General features: G+C 39.3%; 1 protein-coding gene across 1 annotated transcript in view; it reads left to right on the forward strand.

The window, feature by feature from the left end:
- Nucleotides 1–19,510, forward strand: part of VAV3 (vav guanine nucleotide exchange factor 3) — a 362,307-nt gene that overhangs the window by 147,021 nt on the left and 195,776 nt on the right. The window contains exon 3 of the mRNA XM_036089450.2: nt 17,479–17,537. Coding sequence (XP_035945343.1) covers nt 17,479–17,537 — 59 coding nt within the window. The remainder of the gene's footprint in view (nt 1–17,478; nt 17,538–19,510) is intronic.

Raw genomic sequence — 19,510 nt, forward strand, 5'->3', positions numbered from 1 at the left:
TTACATGAATTTCTGGTATCTTTTTGATTTCAGGTGTTCACAGCGCTTAGGCAGACTTAAGTGTTTGGAGTGTGAATGAAGAATAGTGGGATGCTAGGGGGCGCTCTTTACGCAGATTTTACTGTGTGCTCTGTGTACAGGACCATACGCAGTGGCACTGGAGCATCATTACCTGTCTTCCCTTCTGGCTTGTCCGTCAGAGGAGCAGAAGCAGGGCTAGTAGATGGAATCAAATAGGTGCTACATAATCAGATCTCATGCAAGTCTCTCTAAAGCCTTCTTTCGATATATAAGAGCAGAAGATAAATCAGATATTTTTAATATAGGGATTAATAAAGTCTCTACTATATAAAAAGATAAGAGTTCTAAGTGGGGCGCCTGGGTGGCTCAGTCGTTAAGTGTCTGCCTTCGGCTCAGGTCATGATCCCAGGGTCCTGGGGTCGAGCCCTGCATCAGGCTCCCTGCTCAGCGGGAAGCCTGCTTCTCCCTCTCCCACTCCCCCTGCTTGTGTTCCCTCTCTCGCTTGCTCTCTCTGTCAAATAAATAAAATCTTTTTTTTTTTTTTAAAGATTTTTTATTTATTTATTTGAGAGAGAGAATGAGATAGAGCATGAGAGGGGGGAGGGTCAGAGGGAATAGCAGACTCCCCGCTGAGCAGGGAGCCTGATGCGGAACTCGATCCCGGGACTCCAGGATCATGACCTGAGCCGAAGGCAGTCGCTTAACCAACTGAGCCACCCAGGCACCCAAATAAAATCTTTAAAAAAAAAAAAAAAAAAAAAAGTTCTAAGTATTGAGTCTAACTGCAATGGAAAGAAAGTTGCTGCAGTTTCTAGTCTTCCCCTTTCAAATATCTATTTGAAATGAAATATTTGAAAAAGGAGCAAGAAGAAAGCATTAGCATTTGGGCTGAAATCTTTCTTGCAAAAGTACTCTGATTTGACGTGATCATTTTGACCTGAGAAACCAAGAGTTTCAGTGGCTTTAAAGTAGTTCTTTTTTGGGTGATGATCATGAGCACCAGAAAATAAAATTCACTGTGTATTATTATGTTTGTGGTTATGTCAGGTTTGCTCTACAGTATTAGAATGAGTGACCCCTCGTTTGGGGAAAAAATATAATGGGTGGTTACGACTGTTTGCCATGCTTTATTATATAGGATTCAAATTAGAACTAGTATTTTCACAGGAAGGAAAATTGTGCCAAATATTCCAAAATATGTTCCTACCCTAAGGGCTGAAAATAGTAAGTCATTATTGGTGGAAAATAAGTTATGTTATTAATTTACATATTATTCTATATTTATGCCAGACAACTTTCCCTCACCATTTTTTTTGGGGGGGAGGGGTGACTTGGTTTACATTTAGCTCAATTACCATTCTAACAAATTTGGATACGAAAAAATTAAATGGGGAATACTGGAAGTTTTATTTGTGCTGCTTCAATTCTAGATTTTTTTTTCAATCTGACAGGACTTGATATCTGTCTTTTTTTGATGAGTGAACACCAAAAACAGAAAAGGGGAATAAGGAAACTGATTTTGAATCAGGAAATTTCTCACAATTGATTTTTCAACATATGCCAATAAATTATATGAGGTACAAATAAGATATGATGTAACATAAAGTAAAAGCCAGAACTTAACATAGCTAAATGAAAAACACTCTTTCAAAAGTACTATAATTATCTCAAGAAACAGGTTGTTATTACTCAAATTTTGGGGTTTCTTACCTCCACATTATTACTTTTTTCTTTTTTTTTTTTTTTAAGATTTTATTTATTTAATTGACAGAGAGAGAGACAGCGTGAGTGGGAACCACAAGCAAGGGGGAGTGGGAGAGGGAGAAGCAGTCTTCTGGTCGAGCAGGGAGCCCGATGCGGGGCTCGATCCCAGGACCCTGGGATCAGGACCTGAGCTGAAGGCAGTCGCTTAACCTACTGAGCCACCCAGGTGCCCCGCACATTATTACTTTTTTCTGAGTAGCTTTGCTTTCATCAGTTTTAAGTTTGGGGCTTCTGATTATATTTTCTTGAACAAAGGGCCAGCTTTGCAGAGCTTATAAAGAAGAAGTTTAAAAACCATTACTGTTTGTTGTTCAATTCTGAAAGCCTCTTTGCATTGAGAAGTTCCTTTTCTGAATAAAAGTTTATATACACTTATTAGGAAAACTTCAAACAGTATAGAAATAAATAAAAACAAAAGTGAAATTCCATAGAGGTTTCGCTTCCTCAATAGCTACTTGCTGTTGAGTTCAGTGTACGTCCTTAGGTATCCTGTTTATCAGTGCACAGGCAGCTGTTGGCTTGGGGGTTGGGAGCGAAGGCATGTGGGCAGGGGGCTGTGTCGGTTCAGTAGCCAGGTCTGAGGGCAGCCCTTCCCATTTCTACACAGGCCTCTTCCTCTGTACAGAGCAGTGGGACAACAAGAGATCTTCTCAAACAACCTGATTTTTGGAAGGTGGAATTAGAGTAAATGCTCAAAAGTGCATGAACTGAATTGTACCTTCAGCTTCCTTAGAATTTTCCTTTGTTGGCTTGTGTTTCTTCTGTAAGACTACTTATTAATCAAATAGACTTGCATGTAGTTACTTTCCATTTTTTTTATTTTTTTATTTTTATTTTTAAAGATTTTATTTATTTGAGAGAGAGCATAAGCAGAGGGAAAGGGAGAGGGAGAAGCAGGCTCCCCGCTGAGCAGAGAGCCCGATGCAGGGCTCAGTCCCAGGACCCTGGGATCATGACCTGAGCCGAAGGCAGACGCTTAACCGACTGAGCCACCCAGGCGCCCCACTTTACATTTTTTAAATCAGGAATTTGTCCAGGTTAATATTCGGGGGGAAAGCCGAAAGGTAATACATTTTAAAACTGTGCTCTTGCATTAAATCTGTCCATGACTTAGCTCTCTTTATCAGTGGTTCTCAAACCTGGTCCCCAGACCAGTAGCATCAGTGGCAGCCGAGAACTTGTTAGAAATGCAAGTTCTCAGGCCCCACCATAGGCCTACTGTATTGGAAAGTCTGGAGGTGAGGCCCAGTAAGTCCATCCAGGTGATATCGGTGCATAAGGATTTAAAATTTTTTTTAACTTGGTATTTCTCCCCTCTCATTCTCCATGAACTTTTTACCCCACGTCAGAAGCAGTGGTGTTATTGAGGCAGAATGTCCTTTATCCTAAGTACCGTGCTTTTTTTCTGTGTGTTTTTCTATCTTGAATATCATTCAAGATAGAATGTTGTTCTATAATACACCTCTAATCATCCTTTCAAACTTTATTCCAGTATAACTCACTGGAAAACCTCCCCTGACCCAGAGTTCTAGTTGGTCTTGCCTCTTTTTTACTTTTGGCAGCCCTATGAATACCTTGTTCATAGCACCTCACATTTGATTGCAGTGGTTTATTGACACGTCTTTCTCTTTTCCCTGGTATCGGGAACTCCTTGAGCATCTTACGGTTCTTTTTATCCCTGACACTGAGTGGGATTTATGGCATATGAGGATGCTCAGTAAATATTTATTATGTGAAGCATGATGTGAAAACTAACAAAATAGTAACTTTCCAAGATGGAGTATTACTGAAAGGCAAACTGGTGTTATAAGAAAGCTATGAATATGAAGTCCCTCTAACTGTCAGACTGCTCATGTACTTCCTCCAACACTGTTGCCTCCATTGTAAAATTGGCCTAATTCCTACCTCACAGGTTCTTATAGAGTTCCTGACACATGGTAGCTCTGAAAAATGATTGTTAATTTTAAAATTCGTACTTTGTACATTTTTATGATCTTAGGACTTTTATTATCCCACCTTAAAGTCATATATTTTTTACTTTTTTTTTTTTTTTTTTAAGATTTATTTGATTTTAGAGAGAGAGAGCACATGAGTGGGAGGGGCAGGGGGAGAGGGAGAGAGACTCTCAAGCAGGCTCAAGCAGACTCTGTGCTGAGCATGGATCCTGATGCAGGGCTTAATCTCTTGACCCTGAGATCATGACCGAGCTGAAATCAAGAGTCAGATGTGTAATCGACTGTGCCACCCAGGTGCCCTTATTTTTTTACTTTTAAATTTATTTTACTCATTAGAACCAAAAAGCAGATAGACTTGATTGAATTAAACTATTTACTGTTTTGAGGAGGAGAAGGTTAAAAAAAAGTCAAATATAGTGGTGGCAAAAAATTTTAATCAGTGTGCACTTAATGATATGAAAAAGGCTCTCATGGTAGATTTGTATAAATATACTTAAGCTTTTTTTTTTTTTTTTTAACAGTACATGTTCATTTTTTGAGTTGCACTTCTCAGACTATTGCAAAAATTACTGACTCTGCCATGATTCCCAGGAATTTGTGAAGCATTTCTTTTTACATACACCTTATAAACGTTATGTGCACTCTTACCAGTCTTTGATGCTTATTTAGGCCCCTTATATATCCTCTGTAAAGGGGTCAAGGATCAAACAATTGTACCCATCATATATATTAAGAGAATCAAATATTTATGTTTTTTGTAGAAAAGAATAGAGACTTCCCATGGAATCCTTTGCATCAGCTAATAGAACACATACGGCCAGTCCAGCACACTGGTATAATGTCTTGTTTCTAGGAAAACCGGTCCCTAAAAAGTAGCAGGCCAGATTATGCCCCTGTTGGCTCATTGTTAGGAGTTGGGGGGGTGGCAGCTTAGCTGGGAAGAGTGGAGGCTGAAGATCCAGCTTGCCCATCATTTTGGAGAGGAGAGCCTGGGGCCCAGAGAAACCACACTGTCTGGGTCTCATGACAGGTCACAGCTGGAACCAGAATTGTAGACTGTTTGCAGTCCCATTCTGGGTACAGGACTTTTTGAGGCAGTACTGTTGACAAGGTCTTTTTGGAAGAGCCATTTTGTACCATTTGATGCCAAGGACTTTTTGATGTGGCCTGAGAAAAATAACATTAAGCTTTTCTGTTTTGCTTTTTTTTTTTTTTTAAATTCAAATAATGAGTGATCCCATTCTTGAACTTTGACCTCATCTATAATTTAGTGTTGGAATCTGATGGCATGGGAGTTAGGGATGAGGTGAAGATCAGTATAGGTGAAGATGCAGTCAGGAGGGTTTTTTGGTTCATTACTTCCTAATAAGCATAGCTGTTCCGACCTGGCCTTATCCGAATAACTGCTTTGAAACATCCAGTTCAAGATGTCCCTTTGGACAAATCCTGAGGTTCTGAATGACTGCACTCAGGGCTGTGTGCCAGTCCCGGTTCCCTCTCTATATACAGCAGTGAAAGACTCATGACTTAGGCACATTTTTGTTTTTTAAAGATTTTATTTATTGAGATAGAGCACAGGTCGGGGTGGGGAGCAGGGAGCCCGACATGGGGCTCAATCCCAAGGACCCTGGGATCATGACCTGAGCTGAAGGCAGCCGCTTAACTGACTGAGCCACCCAGGTGTCGCACTTAAGCATATTTTTACAACTGGATATATATGTTTGAGTCTCAGCTGCCACTGTGAGGTTTTATTCTCTTAATTCAGGTTGCTGTCAAGTATTCTCTGGGGAAGAGAACCTTGAAAGATCATCTACATTTTAAAACTTATTAAATATGTTATATTTTTTTTTTAATTTTTTTTTTTTTTAAAGATTTTACTTATTTAATTGACAGAGAGAGACACAGCGAGAGAGGGAACACAAGCAGGGGGAGTGGGAGAGGGAGAAGCAGGCTTCCCGCGGAGCAGGGAGCCCGATGCGGGGCTTGATCCCAGGACCCTGGGACCATGACCTGAGCTGAAGGCAGACACTTAATGACTGAGCCACCCAGGTGCCCCTTAAATATGTTATATTTTGACAGGGTATTTATTTTGCGGCGGGGGGGCAGTGTTTGGGAAGGAAGATAATAAAAAAACAGTATCAAAACAGAAATATTATTAGACCTGTCATTGCACAGAAACCAATATTAAAGTAGATCTGGCCTGATTCTCCCTAAGGAATTTTATTACTTAATGTGCCATAGGGATTTTGATGTAGCGCAGTGGGTCATGAAGGATGCCATCATGGCAAGGGGTTAAAGATCATAATTTACTAAGTTATTTAGACATGAGTTATCATGGTAATTTCATCTGTACACAGATATTTTCTCATTCAGGAGTGCTTCTTTCCTGGAAACTGCCAGAAGGCAAATTGACTTTGCAAATGAAACCAAGCATCCTCTGGCTGCTAGGCAATGTGCACCTGGTCCTTTCAATGTCTGTGTTCTTCAAAGGTCGGTTGGAAAGAGTATCTGAGAAGCAGCTTCTGAAGAGGGAGCTGATGACTCCCTAGATATCTCTGATGAAGGGTCTGGAACTTTGGTGACTTTATTTTTCCCTCTGTTTTTGCCATATAAGTGAACTGTGCCCATTCTTCCAAGTGAAATACTTGATCCGAGGTTAACCTGAGACAAAATGTGAAACAATAAAGTGTCAGAGAAAAAACTTGGAACCAGGACCATCAGAGTGTGGCACCATACACTCACTGGGGTCATTGTGCCCATTTGGGCTGGTCTACATTTCTACAGCCTTTGATTACTCTCTCTGATAAGTACTAGACCCTAGGGGACATTCAGATTATCTTGGATTAACCACTTGTACTCAGGAGCTAATGACCAAAAAGTACTCCTTGCTCATTGCAAAATATCCAAGTTCTGGAAAAAGAAGTCTTCCGGGACTCTTAAGGTCAAATCCTTTTCAAGATTTAAAGGCCACAGGTTACAGAGGCCTAAAGCAACAGATAATTACACTGCTTCAAAAATAACTAAGAAATTCAACTAACGTTACTCCTAAAGAGAACATCAGCAAGTACTTAGCATGAAAGAAGGAAGTGACCTCAGGGTGAAATTAAATAATAAAAATAAAAGATAAGCTTTTGTCTTAAATCATATAGTGCAAGTGAATTTGAAAAAGCTGATTAAATTCAGTATCATTTAAGTGAGAAGGAAAACTTAATGTATCATGATTGCGCATGATCCTCAGCAAAGCCTGAAAGTAGAAAAGCAACATGAAGGGAAAAAACACTATGAATCAAATGTATTTCCATAAAAACCTTATCTAAGTAGTGCTGATCCATGTGTGGTACAATGTGCACATGCACACACATGTATGCACACATGCACCACAAATAGTTGCAAATCACTCAGTAGGAAACCGGGCTACTTGTGGGCTGGTTTCAGGTTTGTGGATCCAGTCTAGCACAGGTCGGCAGCCCTCCAGTGAGCTCTCCCAGTCACATGGATCTGAGGTGCTCTGGTTGTTAACCAGAGCTATCACTGATCCCCACTGGGACAGAATCACATTTGTAAATGATGCCTGGATTTGATCCTCTCTCTAGTGCATCGTCTACACTGTAGTGAACTAGGGTCATTATCAGATTTCCTGAAGTTTGCTCAAGTGACACCTGTGCCTCTGGGATTTGGTGTATCCAGTAGTGTTCCAGTTGGGTTGATCTCTTCTTCATAATGCTTGTTATATCCTTTTCTCCCCCTAAAATCAATTCACAGCAAGGCTATTGTTAAAACAACTTCCTAGGTTTAGGCTCCTTCCTCTGAGCTATTTTATGCAGCCACCAGATTAGTATTCTTAACATACAGCTTCTTGACAGTTCATCCTCCAGCTCACAGATCTTTGCTGGCTCCCCATATAAATAATAAAGGCAGACTCCCTAGCCAGGCACTTGAAGCTGTCTGCCTCCAGCTTGCCTCTTCAACCCTATTTCACACTCATCCCGTGAGTGTCCTCAGGGCCAAGCCCGGCATGTGACAGGGGATGAATGTCCTCATGGGTGGCCATCAGATTGACTGAGAACAGTCACGTAATTGACGTGTATAGACAGTGGGAGTGTGTGAAGTAGAAAAGGCCTGTGTGTGTGGTGGTTTCTTCCTCGCCACAAGGGCTCTCTCCTCGCTTTTCAGGGTCTCTTCAGCTTCTGCTTCCACTGGAAAGGGCCATGGGCATCTAGACGTATAGGCGCTGGCTCTTTGGCGACATCAAGTTGTGAGATCCTTTGGTGCCATGTCACTCTTAAACTACCACCTCCATCTGTAAAATGAGGGGTTTGGTGCAGTCTTTCCTTCCCGATGGATCTGTTTTCTGCCATACCCTGAGTGCTCCGAAGGGTTCTGTCCAGACTTCTGCTGTCCCCTCTGGTGGCCCTTAACCACATGTGGCTATTGAGTGTTTGAAATGTGCCTACTCTGAATTAGGTGAGCTGCAATTGTAAAGTACACACCAGATTTTGAAGATTTAGTATTAAAAAAAATTATAAAATGTTTTGATTTCTATTTTGATTACATAGTGAAATGATAAATTACAGATATAATGAACTAAATAAAACATCAAAATTAACTTCACCTGTTTCTTTTTGTTTTCTAATGTGGCTTCTTAGAATTTTAGAGTTATATATGTGGTTCACATGTTTCTGTCAGCCAATGCTGGTTCTAGAAACTTGATTTCTTACGTAGTGAAGAATTGGTTTACCTGCTTTTTAATTGTTCAAGCACATTGAACTTCCAAGAAGTACGAAATGTGACCTGTGTTACCAAGCCAGCCAGAACAAAGAGACATGTAAGGAGTGTCATGTTATTCTCCCAGTCTTGGGGCAAAGGTATAATTTCTCTTAGGTGATTTGAAATATGAGAATACCTTGCAGGCCTGTCATTATTCTCTGTGAGCATTTCTGGGCTGGGACTGGCACAAGGGATGTGTCCTTCTTCACTGTCAGATGCTGTCATTCTGGCCCTGCCTTTTTGTTCCTGGACTCTGCGATTTCCTCCTTTAAAGTGGTAAAAGCCGCGTGGGCAGCATTCGGGCAGTGGAGATGTTTGCAGGAGAGTTGCATGACTTTGAAAGGGCGCCGAGTGTGGAAAATGTGTTGACTTTGACCCCGCTGTATGATTTGTGGGCAGCTTTGAAAATTCATTCTATTTTCCAAATCCCTTAAGTCACATACAGCTCCCCTGCATATTTCAGATCACATAAACAACTTCTCGTCTGGCCTGATGCGAACACATAGGATGTGTCTGTTTAAAGTGAGTTCTGTGAATGTACCAAGGGCTCCCAGGGAGCTGGCAAGACACGGCTGCTCTGCCAGAGTCCTTACTGTGACGGGATGGAGAGTAATCAGTGTCTACCTACAGGGCCCACCGTGAAAGTCCCATGCTTCGTAGTGAACATTAAAATGGCCCCATAGTCTTTGTAGATTATATCTCTGCTTTGCATAAAGGCAGGGAATCATTTGCAAATATAGTCACATTTTCAAAACTAAAGCATTTCTTTTACAGTTGTGTATAAATAATTGAATTCTTAACTAATTGCCTATTAAGTTCAACATACCCTAACACATTGGTGTAAACTTCGGAGGAGCAGTGACTATCTATTTGCATTCTGGTTTCTAACTAACTATTGTGCTTCCGGACAGCTAACTCTGCACTGATGAACCCCAGGTTTCATCTCTGGTGCTCGGACCCAGGAGATGGTTCAAACAGGGTCTACGAAAACTTACGACCCCTTTTACTTGGTGTGAGAAAATGAACAGTGCTGGTGTCAGTTTGCCTTTTTCTGCCTGTCCTTTAGTATAAATATTTTTATTTTTTAATAATAATTAATAATAATAAAGATAAATATAAAGAAGAAGAAATAGAGAGCTTGGGCTAAGCCAGAGACAGCGAAGAAAGGAGTTTGATCCAAGAGAGATGTAAAAGGAGGAGATGATAGGATTTAGATCTGTGGTGTGAAGTCCAAGTCCAAGTCTAGAAAGTTTTCCCAGTGTCTAGCCAGATAAGGGAGAGGAGTGAGACTGTGGGCTCACCGGGCAAAAGGAGGAAAAGCAGGTTTGAAGGAAGGGTGCTCTGTGTGGGGTCTGAGAGCCAGAGCACAGACAGCAAGATCATGGTGGTGTGGAAATGGATCACAAGACAAGTGTAGGTCCGTTTTGTCTAGAAAAAATTTGCTTAGTGACATCATCTCCTGGAACTTGCAAAATACCCATTGTAAGAAAAAATATTATTGAGGAAATGGCAATTACAAAAAGCTTCTCATACAGTAAGGTGCAAGTGAATCTGCTCAGAATAGGAAAGTGTTCTCGTTGGAGTAGGCGATGGTGGAGGGGGTGGGTCAGAGGGTGGTAATTCTCATCCATTAGACCTTTATTAACCTGCAGACAGAGTCTGGGAAATTCCTGATTGCCTCTCAAGATGTATTCCAGGGTCACCTTTTCTAAAAAGCCTTTTGAGCCTTCCGTGTCTATCCTTCAGGTTGAGGGGGACAGCTGGCCTGGCTCTCTCTTCCTGGCTGCGGCTGTTCTTTGTAATACCAGGTCTGTGGTTTTGCTTACTACCTGTATGTTCTTTCAGGAGTAGTGGGTTTTTTGAGAGGAGGAAATACGTAATCTCTCCACTTTGTTACCTTCGACATGTGGAATATATCAGGTACATCTAGCCCATAGTGCCTGTTCAGTAGATGTTCACCGAGTAAATGCAGGAGATTTATACACAGGGTGGTGAAGTAGAAAGAGTAACAGTCTGGACAGAAGAGAGGGGACCTAGGTTAGGACACCAATTCTGCTATTGGTTCTTTGACCCTGAGCAAGCTAGTTAATTTTGCTGGACCTTGGCTTCCTTGTAGGCAAAGGAGATTGAACAGGAATCTGGGAAATTCATGAATGGTCTTCAAGAGGTCCCTGGATTTCTTGAGACGAAATGCAGAATTACGTATACTTAGATATGTGTGTATTAGTATATATACAAATACATACAGGGCCCCCCTCCTTGAGGAAGAGGCCAAGGGCTTTCAACATACCTTCAAAGGGTAGGAATTATGGCTTAAAATAATTAAGAACCACTGAATAAAATGTGGTGGCTTTAAAATTTCTGTATATGGAGTTGCGAGACGTAGCCCTATGGCTGGGTGTGAGGTTTAGCTAAAGGACTTGTCTCGAAATTGCTATTAAATGACAGTCCACTGACATAGATTTTTGTATTTATTCGAGGCAGTGAGGTGTAAGGTGATAGAGATTTGTGGGGAGATGTATGCTAAAGCTTCTCTGAGCCCATTCCTTTGTACTGTCATTTCTTAGAACTTTTAAAATTCTTTGTGAACTGTATAGATTATGGTTATTATATGTTATCTTTATGAGTTGACTCGGCATGGGACTTTTTTTTTTTTTTTTTAACATTTGCTTTAGAAAGGTCAAGCGTGATCGTTTTTGGGCTCTTAGAAATACTTTTGTAAGACGGGAGGTTTTGTTTTCTGAATATTTACATGTTAAATTAATTACACGAGAGCAGAAAGTGAATAAATAAGGAAAAATGTTTACCATCCACAATCCTCATTTTTTTTTTAACATCATGCTATAATTATATAAGCTTAGTGACTGTTGACGAGTATTAGCAAACACTGGCCATCATGTGCTTGAATAGAGGCCCAACCCAACTTATTAGATGTATGCACAGTCATTGGAAAGCTTTGTTTTATATTTGGTGCTAACTTGAGGTGGACATCTCACATTTTACTTTCTGAAGTGCTTTGCAAAGACCAAATCTTATTTTACCGATGAGGGTAGTGACCACAGTGGCATTAGGAAATAGCAGAAGTATGGAACATTCTTTTATATGCATTTTATAGATAAAGATACGGGGTAAAGGACCTAAGTAAGGCACAGAGCATCTACTTAACTCCCATGGTTACCCAACTAGTGAGAGGAGGAGCTGAGATTTGAACCCAGAAAATCTGAGTCTTAAGCTTGTGCTCCTAACCAGTCCAGTATATGATTTTCCTAAAGGGAGGTTCTTTTTTTTCTGTAGGGCTTTACTTTTGAAGTTTTGAAATAATTGGTATAGAATAATCCTTGCTTTTATGATCATCATCAAGGCCTGCACAAACTATATATAATTTAGACCCATTTAACCTGTATAGATACTCTACTCTTTTGAACAATGCAAGTTCATTTCTCATGGTTCATAATCTTCTTGATACAGAAATATTGTTTAGTGTGTCATATCTGGCTGTACTCCTTTGCTTTCCCCATAGGGGAGGTGCTAGGGACATTTTCCCGCAGTATCCTACAGTATTCAAAGCAATAACCAGGTGTTTTAGGAAGGATCTCAAACGTGCTGCTGGAAATGACACTAAGCTGCAGTGTATCTTAATGGGGTAATTTACTGTGTGAAATTAGAATTGCAAAGAAAATTAAGATAATGAGTTCTGTTGATTTCTTAGGAGACTTCAGGTAAAAAATATGGTTAGTCTGATAGTCACCATCTGGTTGAGTTTACAATTAGGCTTCTTCGTCTGAGAGTCTGGTGTCTGGAGTGCCTGGGTAATACAAGGTCTCTGGGATGCCTCTGGGTTGCACCTGATGAAGTCTAGAAGCCTGTGCTTCTGTCTGAATTACTCAGTCCATCACTCCCAGGCCACATCTGCGTTGTATCCTCGGGGGCCTGGATTTTTCCTCCATGACCACATGGGCCACTTGCTTTGAGCCTGCAAGAACCATTATGGGGCATCCCTGCCTCTAGCTTTGGGTGCTGGATGGTACCTTCACGCTGTGGTGCTGCAACGCTTTCTTGAGCTACTAAGCTTGTATTGCACTTAGGGTTCAAGCCTACAACCCCCAGATTGCCTTGCAGAGCCCACCCCCCTGTAAGGTCACTTCACTCCTATTGAATTCAGCTCCCTGTTCATGAATCTTATTAATAGTCTTTCCATTGGATCAGGGAGAGGACTAAGAGGTAAAACTTCAGGATAGAGAACTCAAGGAGATAAATCCACAATTAATTAGCACTTTTTGGCAGACCTGTGTGCTAATCCCAATGGTTCTCTGCTGTTATTGTTTATGGCCATAGCTTCCTTAACTCAGGAATGTAGAAGTAGCTGTAACATACTGCTTCTGCATGGATGACTTGTTTTAATTACAAATTACATTATCAACAGCATGAATGTGCTGGATAAGTAGAAAGTAAGAATTTTCTAGAAGGTCTCATGAAGAGAATGGTTAAAATGTGTAGCTTTATTAGTGTATAGTTCTCTTTTTGGAAACTTTTATGACTTTAACTGACTAATGGGGATGGTAAAAATAAAGCACTCAAACTAAATTATCACCATTGGGGGAAAAATTTGATGGAGGGGGGTTGTCACTATGTATACTGTTTCTAGATTTGAGGAGAAAGGTAATTCTTTCTCATTTTTAATATTTAATTTTGATAATGGGCTCCTTCTTCAATTATTCATTCATTCCCTGCTTGTGCCAGGCTAAGCTCTTTACATATCTTTACACATATGATCCTCAATCCTCACAACAATTTTGCAAGGTAAGTATTATTCATTTGTTTGAGCAACAAATATTTTTGTGTTAAGTGGTTTTTATGACTGGCTGTGAGCTAGGTGGTAAGAAAGAATAGTGAAGAAGCAGTTGGAGTTCCCTGCCCTTAAGGTGTTTTTCATTGTTGGATGGGAAAGTCAGACTGTAAACAGGTCATTAGCATGCCTTGTTATGTTCTTAATACACTCTTCAGGGAAGTATAGATTTGTAAAAAGTTTTCAGAGAGCAATGGTCATACTTTTGCCCGCTTCATCCCATCTGAGAATCTTTCCTATAGAAATACTTAGACGCAATTGAAAAGATAATTGGCGAGGATGGTAATTTCAGCCTTGTTCTAGTAGCAAAATGTTGAAAAAGCTCATTGGCAGGAGAATGGTTAAATCATTGTTATATACATAACCTGGAATGTTGTTCAGCATTAAGGTGAATGAAGTAAATTTGAATGTGCTGACAACTGTCTGGGATATATTGTTAGATGACAAACTCATGTTGTGGAAGAATCTGTATCATAGGAACATAGTACCTAAAATAACAATCATGAAGAAAGGGGAACAAATTTATGCAAGAGTCACACCAGATTTTTAGCTCTGGTCTCCTTTAGGCAGAAGGTGTGTGTGTGGAGGGGACAACTTCTGTGTATTACTGTGTTCTTTCAATTTGACAAAAATAAACACGAATCCTTTTCAGATATTTTAAACAGCAAATTTTTAAATGAGGTGATAGGTACTAAGGGCAGAGTTATGTCCTATGGGAAAACAAAGGACCCAGACTGGAGTGGGAGAAGTCTGAGAAGGCTCTGGTGGAGGGAATGGCCTGTCCGAATTCAGGATGTACATGGTCAGCCATGGAGAGGGACACAGAATGACAGTGTCCTGCTCAGGAGCATCCCAGTAGGCGGCATTGGAGCTGGCCACCTCCATGCTTTATTTAAAAGTTTGCCCAGGTTGTCCTGGGTTCCTCTTCACTTTGCCATCACAGTGCATCAGCCACTATGCCTAAATACTTCTCACATTTTCACTTCTCCTCTATCTCTACCGCTGCTGGCTTAGACTTCTGATGTCTCACCTCGACGACTGAGAAAACCCCCTAGTAGGTCTCCTGACCACTTGTCTATACCCCATGTCCTCTTAGCCCTATCTGTCCTTCACTGTGCTGAGTGATCTTCTAAAAATACAGTTTTGATCTGGGTATCTTCCTTTTTAAACTTTGTCAATGATCCTTCATAGATTCTGGGATCTAATCCCCCCCCCCCTTCTAAAAAGCAAGTGTACAGGAGCCCCACTTACCTCTTCCACCTTCCTCCCACAGTAACTGTTATTTATATTATCTGGAGATATTTTCATTTCTTTACAAATGCTGCTGCTTATTAAACAAGGGGTAGATGTGGGTCAAGAAAAATATCTGTAATGTGAATTTAGTAGTTGGTTGTTAGCCTGTTAACTTGCAAATGTTCTGACTAGTTACCCTTTTGAGAGAGTTCATGTCCGTAATTTCATAGAATGTTGAGGTAACACTTGAGAAATTAATACATTTCAGGGAAAATAGTCTTTTTTTTACACTGTCCTTGGGATATTTTCTTTTGTAAATATTCTTGAATACATGTTTCTAATGTCTGGAGAATCTGGCATTAATTTGTGTACTTGTCTATTCCAAATCCGGATATGCTCCACCTTTATAGGATACACACTGTTCTAAAAACACTACATTGACTAAGCAGTCTTATTTGCTTTGGCTAAACTTAGACTTAATGGATGGACTTGATGTACAATCAGATAGACGCAAAACTGAGAGATGGTCCTGGGAGATTCACTTTAAGACATGCTATGTATTATTCTTCCTTCCTTCTCACCTTCATTATTTTTCTTTTACTGAATGGTAATAAGTAATAGTTTTAAATAAATAATAGGAGTTGGTTTCATCTTGTTGATTTTTCAGAAATGTTTGTACTTTATATATAGACACATTTAATGTAGGACTAAAGTGATATGCTATCTTCTGGCTCCCTCTGGTGGACAACTGTACAAAAAAGCAAACCGCAGTCTTTTTTGGGTGGGGATGGGTTGTGAGTAGTTCTGATTGTTGGTGGGAAAAGGAACACAAGATACATTCTTATCTTTAGATACATCATAGTTTTATAGATAACATCCCCAGGAATAAAATACATTTCTATTAAAGTATAAAATAGCAGTAGTAAAATACATCATAGTAGTAAAATACGTAATACTAATGTTATTGCTATTTTTCTTCTTAGTAATGGCAATGCTGGGACCATTGTATAAAATAGAATCAGAAACAGATTTCACCCCACAGATTTAAAACAGCAAACATCAGGATAAGGCTGATGCTGAAATTTAACAATACCATTAATTCATGAGTCTAAATACTCCGCGAATTATTCCAGATTCTTCCAAAAACTAGACGTTTCTCTCAGTTACGCATAATTTTGGAATTTTAGCAAATGGTTATTTTTATTTTGAATCAGTTTATTTTGATAAACTTGTTATTTATTCACTCATGATCTTCTAAATTTACAGACTCACTGAAGATACTTTTATCTTTATGATGGGGAATTATACCTAGTTTTATCTGGGTGGTTGTGTACTTGCTTTTATATCAAATGTTCAACAAGATGAAACCAAGAAGAAATTGCATAGTCTTTCAATTAAATTTTATTTTATTTTATATAATGATAATTTTATATAATGAAAGTTTACATTTATTGAGTTAAGCATTTGACGGGCATTATCTCATTTACTTCTTTCAGTAACTCCATGAGGCTGGTAGTTAGTTGTTGTTATCCACATTTTATAGAGGCTAGTAAAGGTGAGCTTAGCTGAAATCTGATGAGCCAGGGCTCAACTAGATATTCTTGCTCCAGAGCTGTATGTTTATAACTTCAGCAATGTACCACCTCCTGAAGTAGGCAAGAGATAGGTATGTGTGTGGCTAATACTCATATTCGACTTCTGTGGAGTACTGGAGACCTCGCTATTAGGTTTCCACGTTTGAACTGTGAAATTAGATTACCTCAGCTCAGAGAGAGATTTTTGCCTTTTTTCTTTTCTCCCTCATTCTGAGTAGTCCTTATAGAACCTCTTTAAGTTTTGTTTAGTTTTGAGAGTTAAGACAAATCATACCTGTTACCGTAGAAACAGGCTTCATGAGAAAAGTACATTTTATCTCTTTGGGTTCCTCACTAAGTCTTTGAGAGAGATGATCTCAGTTGTAAAAGTGGTAAGGAAATCTTACTAAAATCTCTAGGTTCTAAAGCTAAAACTATTGCAGGGCGCAGGTACCAAAGTCTTCATAAGGAGTCTTTAAAATACATTCAGATAATCAAGGGTTTAGGAAACTCTTTTTCCGCAAATACTCAGAATTACAATAAGGTAATTTTCTTAAAGTTGGCAATTATAAAGAATAGCTATCATGTATATACTTTTCATGTATTATCTTTTTAATTCCTATAATGAATGATTATGAATAAGCTAACTATGATTATAGGCAGTATCCAGATGAGAAAACTGAAGCCCAGGGAACTTAAGTAGTTTGCTTGAGGTTGTATGGCTAATGAAAGGCAAAGCCAGGGTTTGAACTGTGGTCGGCTCAGGAGCCCACATTCTGAACCACTTAGCTGTACCGCAGTGCTGCTCCGTAGGACTCTCTGGGATGATGGAAATGTTTGATGTCTGGGTAGTGCAATACAGTGTGGCTGCTGAACACTGGAAACGTGGTTAGCACAACTAAGAAACTTAATTTTTTTGTTTTTTAAATTCTAATTAACTTAAATTTAGGTAGCCTTGTGTGGCCAGTGGCTACTGTTTTGGACGGCACAGTTTTATAAGACCTTTCCGATTTTGTAGAAGTGAAGGTACAAGACCTTTAGTATTACCTCGTCTAACTCCTTGCTTTAATGATAAAGAAATGGCAAACCAGATGCTTAGTAATCTGCTTAGAGTTTCAAAGTTAAAGAAGGGACAGGATTATAACCCAGGTGTTTATAATTTTCAGAAACAGTTCTTCCCATTCTGTACTTCGTTGGCATCTGCAAATTTAGGTTTCTTCTGCCATTGTTAATATTAGATTGTAAGACTATTTTCAAAAAAAAAATTCGTGTCTTTTCTGAAATACATGTCCAACTAACACTTTTCCTTTTTTCACAGGTTATAGAAACACTATCACGACTTTCTCGCACACCTATAGCGTTGGCCACAGGAATCAGGTAAGCTCGTTTCTGTGCGGTTCGTGTTCTGTTCCTTTATTGTAATGGTTATTTATTGAATGGTTATTGTTTGTAAAGCACTTTGCATGCAGGGACCACGTCTCATTGATGCCAGTACAGTGCCTGATGTATAAGTACCTAGTACACATTTGAAATGAATTGAGCAAGTAAGAACTTATTTGTAGAGTTGAATAAGACACATTGGCTAAACATCATTCTGAATTCACTGCTGACTGTTACCGATAGGGTACTTTGTTTTCTTAACTTCCTCCAACATTTCATTTCATTACATATGATTCATCAAAATAAACACAAATGCTTAAGTAAATAAATACTTGACAAGTTGTCGTAGTACATTTATTTCCTATAGTCCATAGCAAGAACTCACAACTTTAGGAGTTTAAAAAGTAATCAGACAAGTATAAAATGATATGTGTACAAGGATGTGAGTTGAAGGATTGGTCCTAAATGCAAAACTTGGAAGTAAATTGGTAAAATGAATTATGACATCTCCATGCTGTGGAGTATTATGCAGTCAGTAAGCATGGAAATAAATGTAGACATGTATGTCATGTTGGGCTTTTTCCTGTTTAAAACACTACATACTCAAGTTAGATCAGTCAGAAGTTTGTATTATTAGTAACATCAGAAATACAGAGAAACGGTTTCAATAGCCACCCAGCTAGGCTGCATGGAAATTGAATGGATTTTATTTTTTATCTTGTTTCCCCAGAATGCCATACTTTAGTCTCCAGCCATTACGGGGTTCTGTGATGCTGTGTCTCTCCCTCTGTTGATGCCATTTTTCTGTGTCCAGCTCACATTCAGATTTTAAGGGAGAGGATATAAGCACCTCTTAGAGGACTGATTGGCAGTGGCCAGGCAGCCCATTCCTGGGATACAAAGCACAGTGACCCCAGGGAGGATACCCTGCAGACCGGTTCTTGGATATGGGCTATGAATTTGGCAGCTTTCTGCAGAAGTAATCTCTAGGCTGGATTACGTGTTTAACACCTTATAATTTGCTCTACGTGATTCATCTTCCCATATTAATATATATTTTATGTCATTATGTGTAAACAGATTTTGAAATAGGCTGATGCTATTTTTATGTATTTATGTATTTTTGATTCTGAAAGGATATACATTAGAAGGTTTTCCTTTTTATTCTAATCTGTATTTTCAAATTTTTCTATAATGGACTTGCATTGGTATAAAAGCATAATCAAATGTGCCTGAATTTATTTAAGAAAAAAAAAAAGATTTTGAAACTTTGGCATTTCTCACACATTTTAATTTATTTGAAAAATGTAAGTTCCTTAAATGTCTTAAGTGTTCAGTTAATCCATAAACTAACATGAAAATCTGTTTTTCAATGTATTGAATATAGTTATTTAGCAATTACTTAGCACTCATTTATTATTTTGATGGATCCTCTTGTTTTTATGAAACATGACATGCTGCCTGCATATAAAGAAAGTAAAACTTCTGACACAATAGTATAATTATGATTGTGTTAGATATGCATTTAGGGCATTATGTTGGGGTTATGAAAAAAGTGCCTAGTACATTAGGCAAAAAAAGCCAATGGCTAGACATAGGGGATACATTAAAGTGCTTTTCTTTTAGTAGGAATCAAAGAAAACATCCTACTCTCCCTAAGGTCTAGGGTTCACGCATTTGTCCAATAAGTGAAAATAAAAAATACAACTTAAATATCTTGAAGTCAGAGCAGAACAGTCTGTCAGAATCAATAATCCTATAAAAAGGGTACGGATATTTTGGTCTTCTAGTAATTTTTATATTTAGTGGGCTGAGTCATGCAGGGATGATTGTTACCAAACCATCTGTCAGTCAGATCAGATTCCGTAAGTGGAGAGAGACAGTGCTGAAGGCAGGGACACGGGGGCGGCTGCTGGTTTTCTGAGCCGGGAAGCTGCAGAGCCTGCAGGTAAGTGGCACGTGGCAGAGCA

This window comes from Halichoerus grypus, chromosome 5 (genome assembly GCF_964656455.1).
Source record: "Halichoerus grypus chromosome 5, mHalGry1.hap1.1, whole genome shotgun sequence".
Lineage (NCBI taxonomy): Eukaryota > Metazoa > Chordata > Mammalia > Carnivora > Phocidae > Halichoerus > Halichoerus grypus.